This window comes from Pezoporus occidentalis, unplaced genomic scaffold, assembly GCF_034315485.1.
Source record: "Pezoporus occidentalis ecotype Australia unplaced genomic scaffold, CSIRO_AGI_Poc_V1 ctg183, whole genome shotgun sequence".
In the NCBI taxonomy this organism is placed as follows: Eukaryota; Metazoa; Chordata; class Aves; order Psittaciformes; family Psittacidae; genus Pezoporus; species Pezoporus occidentalis.
The window spans coordinates 2358247-2366034 of record NW_026913673.1 but is presented as its reverse complement, the minus strand read 5'-3'; the positions used below and the strand labels follow the sequence as shown (position 1 = coordinate 2366034).

Genomic DNA, 7788 nt, shown 5'->3' with positions numbered 1-7788 from the left:
GCTCGGGTTTTAGGGAGTCTGTCACCTATGGGGTGGCTGGACCTGCTTGGCAGGAGGGTGTTGGGATGGGGGGGACACAGTGCCAGAGCTCGGTCCCCAGCCCATACTGTGGGTCCATAGTTGGTTGTAGAGCTTGTCCAGAGCAGGAGGTGACCCAGGGCTGGGTGTAGCTCATAGGTCTGACCTGCTGCTGAGCTCCAGAGCAGGATGAATCCCTCCATGAGCTGGGCAGTGGGATGGGGCCAGCTCCACACCCACATTGCCCTGTGTGGGCCACTGGGAGCGGGTGACTCAGGGCCGAGTCACACACGGCCTGTTCCAGGAACCATCCTTCTGCAGGGCTGGGCAGCCCCGAGGCAGCTCCAGGATTCTAGGTACTAGGAGAAGGGCTTCTCCATGGGCTTCTCCATGGTCCAGGCTCGGTGTTGCTGGTGACCAGCAGCAGAAAGCTGCCCTGAATGAGATTGGAAGCTGCTCTCCAGCGTTAGAGACTCTGTGGAAGAGGGGAGCTGTGGCCCCATTGCAGCTCAGAGCAGCGTGGTGTGTGCCCCTCCTGGCAGGCTCTGCACCCCGGGAGCTGCTGCTCCCTTGGTGGCTGGGAAGCAGCAGAGATGCTGGGGGCTTCTGTTTGGGGCCAAGAGCAGGCTCCAGCTGCCCAGGGCAAGGCTCGTACCAAATCCTGGCACGTGGGGATGTGCAGGAAGTGGCCGTTAAGGGGTAGCAGTGGAGCAGGTCTGTGGGTTCCTGCCTCCTTGTTCAAAGCTGCTCTGCTTGCTCATGGTTGGGAGCAGCTGAGATTCTTCAGGGTCGTTGCCAGCCGAAGCCCCTCACATGGTGCTCGGAGCAGAAAGGGCCGTGGATGAGCGGCTCCAGGTCGAGGCAGAGCCCGTCCCTTCCACCGCAGCTGCCCTGCTGCAAGTCCATGCAGAGCAATTGGCACTCACTCAGCGCTCAACGAGTCCTGGAGTGCACCGAGGGGGCAAGAAGTCGTGGGCTCTGTGTGCGTGTGTGTGTGGGTGCTCGAGGGCAAGGAGGAGCAGCTCCCATGCTCCAGCCCCCAGCATCCCCACTTCATGTGCCTCGGTGTAACGCTGCTGTCGTGATGGACCGATCTCTGCTGCAAACCAGCTCTTTTCCCTGGTAAGATGTGGTCATCTCGGGGCAGAGCTGCCCTGAGCAGCGGCAGCACGGGACCCCAGGGGTCTGGCAATGTAAATTGCCATAGTTTGGGTCAAATTCATGCATAAAAAAGGAGCAAGCCTGAACACTTGAACACCAAAGCAGCACGGTCTCACCTCCTGAGCACACAGGCTCGGGCCGGCCCGCACTGAATGTCAAAGCAGAGGGGTTTTAGGCTGACAACCTGAGTGTCCCTATGGGAACTTGCCTGGCCCTTGGGGTTTACCCTTCCTCCTGCAGAGCCTCATGTGACCGGTGAGTAAGTGCAGGGTTTCCTGTGGCACGCACATCCTTGCTGCTGTGCAGCTCCTTCCTGCAGCATCAGCTCCGTGCTCCTGCAGCATCTGGCCTCCTCCTGGAAGCATCCGGCGCGCAGGGATGCAGCAGCAGAGGGGATGCTGAGCGCGGCTGGGGTTTCTCTGCCCCGGGGTGGGAAGAGCTCACTGATAAGGACATTGAAGGTGGCTGTAGCAGTGCCAGCAGGTTGCTGGAGGTCAGATGCAGCTCTGGCCTCAGGGGTAGGGTATTTCCTGGGGGTTCCTGCACTCAGGCTATATCAGTTCCCATTGGGGGAGCTGCTTCCCTCTGTCACAGCTCCCCTGGCTCTGAATGTCAGCTTCTGCAAAGCTGAAGGGCAGCGTGTGTCCAATGGGCTGGATGGGAGCCCCATGGCAGCACCAAGAGGAGCAGGGTGGGCTGGTGGGTATGGGAATGCATGGCTGCTTCCGTCTGCTCACACCCTCAGCTGAGCACCAGGATGTGGGCATCCTCCTCTTAACCCAGCCCAGAAGGGAGCATCAGGCACTGCTTTGCTTTGCCCCAGCACACAAGTGAGCAGCCGAGGGCTGGGTCCAGCTTTGCTCTGTTCCTCTATGGCTTTATTGCTATTGGCTCTATGGCTCTATTGCTCTATGGCTTTATTCCTCTTGTGCCAGGACAGGGGCGTGTGGAGCTGTTAACACTTGGTTGACTCCATGCCCTTCACAGCAAGGCATGGACTGAGCTTAGGTTTCTGCCAGTTGGGGTATGCTATTGATGTCGCAGGCCCTGCAAAGGAGAGGTGCATTGAGGGTTGCAGTAACTCATTTTGGCCCCGTGTCTCCCAGTGGGCTCTGCAGGCAGGGGGATGCCTGCAGCTCGCCCAGGCTCTCCCTTACTCTGCTTCCTCTTTAGAGATTTGCTTCCCTGCGTACAAAGCCTCCGCGAGCAGAGCCACCATGGGGTCACAGCCCAGGCTGGCTGCTGCAGTCACGGCACCGTCCCTGAAAGAGAGAGCAGAAGGACGTGGATGTCTCCGGTGCTCGTAGCCCAGCAGCATCCCAGTGGCACCCCGTGCTTTGGAGGCTCCGGGCAGGGTGATGCTGCTGCAGGGGGACTCACGGCACACAGCCTGGTGCTGCTGGGAGCAGAGGGAGAGGTGTGTGCCAGGCTCCCTGCCCGGCTGGTGCCTCCATTGAACTCATCCTCTTCTCCTTCCCTGCCTTGGTTTGCTCTCACACCATCTCGCTGCCGCTTTAGTGGCTGCGGTGTGTGGGCATTGGAGGTGATGCGGAGCCCCTGCTGTGAGGAAGGGGCCTAAGGCACAGACTGGCCATGGGTTCACTCACCTGATGTAGAAGATGAGGAACTTCTGGTGCTCCAGGCTGCCCTTCACAACAGTGTCCGTGTATTCCCTCCCGCAGCCTGCAAGGGAGAGCATCGCAGCCTGGCATCACAGGGCCAGAGGGGACAGTGAGTGGGGTCTGGGCTGGGGAGCAGGCATGAAGACCCTGCACAAGCAGAACTGACCCAGGGCCTCTCCTTGCCTTGGAAGCAGGGACTGCAAAGGGCTGCTTGAAGGGAGCTCCGAGTGTCTCTGAGCCCCAGCTCCTGGATGAGCAGATGGGCTGGGGAGCAGCTTTGCTGTTCTCATCTCTCTACCCCCTACCTGCGTAGCGGATGCTCTTCCCGAGCATCGTGGTCCAGAAGAAGGGAATGGTGTGCAGCTGCTTCTCTTTCTTCAGCATGTTTAGGGCAGCAGTGTGACCTGTGATGAATCAGCAGACATCCCCTGCCTCTTGTTATCCTGCTGTTCCTTCTGCCCCGTGCCCATCCCTAGGGATGGGAGCTGGGGGGGTGAGGTGGGTGCTCTGCCTTACCGTGTGCCTCAGCCACTTGTTGGTGATGGATGCTGCACCGCTCCCCATTGAGCAGTGCTACGGGGAAGGAGACCACATCCCCGGCAGCAAAGACGTTCGGGATGTTGGTCTGCATGTGCTAAAGGGGCAGAAAGCAGTCGGTGCGGTGGTGAGAGGGGAGGGAGGAGGTGTGGACCGGGAATACACAGCTGGCACTCACCAGATCCACCAGGATGGCACCGCTGGCGTCTCTGGCAATGGAGGTGCCCTTCAGGAATGCTGAATTGGGGAATGTCCCTGCAGGGAGAGGAGCAAGGATGAGAGCAGCAAAGGCAGGGAGGAACCTTGGCCTCAGCACGTGCTTGGAGCAGAGCAGTGCCCTATGGAGCTCAGCGAGCATCCAGAGCCGCTGCTGTCCTTCCTGCCGCTGTTTGCTCATGGGCTGCTGCTGCCTTTCCCCGTGTGTTTGGGACCAAGAGGAAGGGCTGGATGATAACAGGGGGAAAGAGACCGCAGGCAACGAGCTGGGCTCACCGCCTGTTACCCCCCCACCCCATTCCCAAAGCTGCCTCCCTCTCCCACCTGGGGTCTCTCACCTATTCCCACCACTACCACGTCCGCAGGTAGCTTCTCTCCGGAGGCAAGAACAGCCTCTGCGACCTAGGGAGGGAGCAGGAGCCATTACCAAAGGGTTAAAAGCTCTGTCCTAATTCTCCCAGCCTCCCCGCTGCCTCGTTCTCTGCTGCCTCTTGTTCTCGCCCAGCTTCACCTTGTCCACCCGATGTGTGCTAAGAGAACACCCAACACCATTGCCACAAGCACAAACCACTGCTCTCTGAGCCCGGAATTGCTCTCGGTGGAGAGAAACGTGAAGGTGTTGATGTGGGAGGGGAAACCCAGGTGCAGGCACCGAGTTCATCCTCAGTTTGGGGTTTTTCCACCTAAAAGCAGCGGTTCCGGGATGGCAGGGGCAGCATTGACCTTTCCATCCTCCCCGTGCAGCTCGCGGAGCTCCGCTTTCATGTAGAACTTCACCCCTTTGGTTTGCAGCATCTGAAAAGGATGGGGCGAGCGTTCACTAGGGAATTCCAGGCTGGAATGCTGTAAGTACGGCTCGGAGAGGTTTAATGCGTGTCCCTGGCTCTGCACGGTGCCTGGAAGCTTGGCTTTGCTCTGTTGGCTCTGGGATGAAGAAGGGCTTGAGGATGAAGAGGGATGTGATGCGTGTGAGGGAGGCTGGGCCCAGCCTGTGTGCATTGCTCCTTTGGTGTGAGCAGCACCGGGGCTGCTCGGGTAACGTGGGTTCCCCATCCTAGGAATGGGCACCAGCTTTCCCTCACCTTCATGGTGACGCCTCCGACCCGAGGACCCAGCACCCTCTGGAAAGGGAACTCCTGTTTCTCCACCACTGCGATGGCAGCAGCCTTGTCCGACAGGAAGGCGGCTGCCTCCATCCCTGCAAGGCAAAGGCAATGCCCGACGTGAGCAAGCACAGACCTGCTCCTTGGAAGCCTTCCCTCCTTCCAGGTGAGGAGAACGCATCTGATGCTTTGCCAGTGCTTAACTGCTCCTCTGTGTGTTTCTGGGCTGAGGCATTGAGCTCTTCCCCTGCTCTGTGTTCTCATGTGCTATGGACCTGGGTGGCAGCGCAAAGAACAGCTCTTGGTTGTGTGCAAGACAGTGCCCATCTCTTGGTTTTCCTTCTGCTTGTGAATCGGCTCCTCTGGAGCACAGGGACCTTTCCCTAAGGCACATTTCCCTCTGTCCATGAGCAGGAGCTGTTCCCAGCTCTCAAAGCTTCTGGCTATCGGAGGAAAGCATCAGTGTGTGCTGTGCAACGCATACCCCCACCAGCCATAGGGCTCTGCGAGGAGCCCAGCCAGGCAGCGAATGAGCATCCCTGCCCCAAAGGCTTCCAGTTGATGCCCTCATGCAACGCAAGTGGGGTTCAGGGCATCACTGATGATTTGATGCCCTCTCCAGCCTGGTACCTATGAATGAAGCTCCAACGATGACCAGGTTCTTCCCGGTTGCCAGCTCTAAGATCTTGCTGGCATCCTCTGGGGTTTGGAGCACGCACACGTTCTGCAGGTCTGCTCCTGGGACTTGGAGGAGGCTGGAGCTGGAAGAGAGGATCCGGGTACATCCCATCCCGGGAAACGGAGCAGCGAGGGGAGAGCACAGACCTGTGCAACCTCTTGGCTGCGTCATCCTTGCATGTCCTTGCATCGCCTACCGCCTCTTCCCTACGCATCCTCTCGGAGCAATTCACACCCCAGGGCTGACCCATTTTGTCCTGCCTACAATGGTAACTGCTGCGTGCACTCACTGGCAGCCTGTAGCGATGAGCAGCTGGTTGTACTGGTGGGAGGACCCATCCACGAAGTGCACCTTCTGCTTCTGGAAATCCACCGACACTGCCTGTGGGGGAAAGGAGGCAAAGACCTCCCGGCTAACTCTGGTCCAGTGATGTCCCACTGCATCAATCCATCCTGTGTGCCCTGTCTCTGGACACTTGGGTGAGAGGAGGGATGCTGGGGTCCTCTCCCTCGCTTCCTCCAGGTCTTGGGCTTTGGGAGCGCTATGACAGCACCAAAGCCAGGCTCCCCGTGGCAGGAACACAACCACCCATTGAGGTCTGAGCTCAGCTGCCCGTGTACCTCTTTCTCTGTCCAGAGCTCTACGCCGTGCGCGTGGAGGAATTCGGGTGTCCTCATGTAGATGTCCTCGGCTTTCAAGTTCATTTCCTGGAGACAAAGCAGAAGTAGAGGCAGCAAAACGCTTGCAGGGTTTACTGGGGAGTGAGCTCGCACAGGAGGTGCGCTTTGCAGGAGGAAATCACAGCTCCTCACACTGCCCCATCCGCCTCTTGTCCCCCCTCATCCGTGAACACAAGCTCTAGTGGGGAGAGCTCAGTGAAAAGGGGGTAAAGCCATCAGCTGATGGGGGATTCTGATCCCGGGGGGGGGGGGGGAGATGGAAATGGTACCCCTTTAGCTTGGGGGTGCCCCAGCGCCCCATTGCCAGAAGGGCTCCCTTCATCACTCAGCCCGGTGTCCTTAGTTCTGATGCGGTACCCTCATGCCCTTCACGCACAAACCTTGGTCAGTTTGGACTTGTCGTATGGGACGTGTTTCTCTTTGGTGGCCATGATGATCCTGCCGGTGAAGCCCTCCTGGCGCAGGGTCTCGGCACACACCAGAGCCGCAACGCCTGCAAGGGATGCTCACCGCTTACACCGTGATGGGGATGAGGAGAGCGGCAGCTCACAGCGCACGTGGGGACCGCTCCACTGACCTCCCCCCAGCAGCAGCACCGTGGCCCGGCTCAGGGGGCATCGCTTGCTCGTGTCCTTCACCCTCAGGCTGCTTGCAAGGTCCTGGAAGCAAACAGGGAGTGCTGGAATCGCCCCTACCCCAAGGTGCTGCCTGGGCTTGGTGCCTGCAGGTAAGGCCCGTACCTTCTTTTTTGCTGTGACAAACACCTTTCCATCTTCCACCGTCACCTGAAGCGGGGAAAGGAGAGCACGTTTCAGTGCATGCGGTCATGAGGATGTGGTAGGAGCTTCCCTGGCAGGTTCTGGTGCAACGGAGAGCTCTGATACACCCAGAGTGACTTGTTGGGATCATGGGAGTCAAATGATGCCGAGGAGCTCATGAGCTTCCCTCCTCCTTCCAAAAGCCCTCAGGAAGAGGTGGAATTCCTCCTCTCTTTGCCGAAGAGCTGTGAGGGATACCGGGATGCGCGGCATCACCTTGGCTTGAAAGAAGCTCTAGGACCGGGACTTACATGATCCCAAGAAGCCATCCCATGCATCGTAGCTCTGTGCGACCTGGACCACATCGCTGTGGCCAGGGCTTTCAGCTGGCGTGAGGGACATGGAGCTTGTGAGAGCCAACAGTACGGAGGACATCAGTGACATGGGTTAGTGGTGGAGCTGCCAGTCCTGCCTTAAAGGTTGGACTCGACGCTCACAGAGGTCTTTTCCAACCTGGTTGATGCTACGGGAGGAGGAAGAGGCAAGAATTCACCTTGAAGCGGTGCAGACAGTCCAGGGACGGGTACTCCTCAATGTCTCCAGTTCTGATGTTGAAGCAGGCCCCATGCCAAGGGCAGCGCAGCCTCTCCCCTCTGAAGACCCCTGCAATAGAGGTGGGGAGAGCTCCGTGCCCGGCTCCCTACCACGGCCTCTTCCCTTTGTGAGAGCCAGAGCTCTACCTTTGCTGAGCGGGGCACCATAGTGGGGGCACTTGCTGCTGAGGGCACTGAACTCCTTCTTGTTCCTCACCAGCAGCACCGGGTACCCGGCCACCATCACCTCCCAGAGCCTGCGGGAGCACAGGAGAGGTGGGAGCCGAAGAGCTTGGCCCCTTCCAGCCCTGGACCCACAGCCTGGGGTCCGCTCGCGGAGGTACTCACTCTCCATCGCCAACATCAGCCTCCTTGCAGACCTCGGTGGTGACGGTGTCGTTGCCATCCCTGCTGCTGCCTG

General features: G+C 59.2%; 1 protein-coding gene and 1 long non-coding RNA gene across 2 annotated transcripts; one reads left to right on the top strand and one right to left on the bottom strand.

Annotated features, from left to right (window-relative positions):
- Positions 1 to 2163: 2163 nt before the first annotated feature.
- On the bottom strand, positions 2164 to 7778 carry LOC134162203 (apoptosis-inducing factor 3-like). Its single transcript, XM_062615802.1, has 18 exons — positions 7716 to 7778; positions 7515 to 7624; positions 7328 to 7437; positions 6757 to 6801; positions 6594 to 6675; positions 6397 to 6509; positions 5957 to 6043; positions 5626 to 5717; positions 5288 to 5418; positions 4637 to 4752; positions 4278 to 4349; positions 3893 to 3956; positions 3517 to 3593; positions 3318 to 3435; positions 3107 to 3205; positions 2787 to 2862; positions 2337 to 2441; positions 2164 to 2226 (listed from the first exon to the last, which is right to left on the bottom strand). The coding sequence occupies exons 2-18, from the start codon at positions 7609 to 7611 to the stop codon at positions 2184 to 2186; spliced, it is 1527 nt and encodes a 508-aa protein (XP_062471786.1). The 5' UTR covers positions 7612 to 7624; positions 7716 to 7778; the 3' UTR covers positions 2164 to 2183.
- Positions 6906 to 7788, top strand: LOC134162204 (uncharacterized). Its single transcript, XR_009964248.1, has 3 exons — positions 6906 to 7448; positions 7588 to 7643; positions 7735 to 7788. It is a non-coding gene; the product is annotated as an uncharacterized LOC134162204 (long non-coding RNA).

Bases quoted from the DNA above. Each gene is read 5' to 3' on its own strand.
- LOC134162203 (XM_062615802.1), bottom strand. From the start codon at position 7,611: ATGGTGGCCGGGTACCCGGTGCTGCTGGTGAGGAACAAGAAGGAGTTC. The intron at 3,594-3,892 runs GTGAGAGACCCC...CTCTCCCTGCAG, and splicing joins CGTGGTAGTGGTGGGAATAG to GGACATTCCCCAATTCAGCA. The intron at 2,863-3,106 runs GTAGGGGGTAGA...TCTCCCTTGCAG, and splicing joins GAAGAGCATCCGCTACGCAG to GCTGCGGGAGGGAATACACG.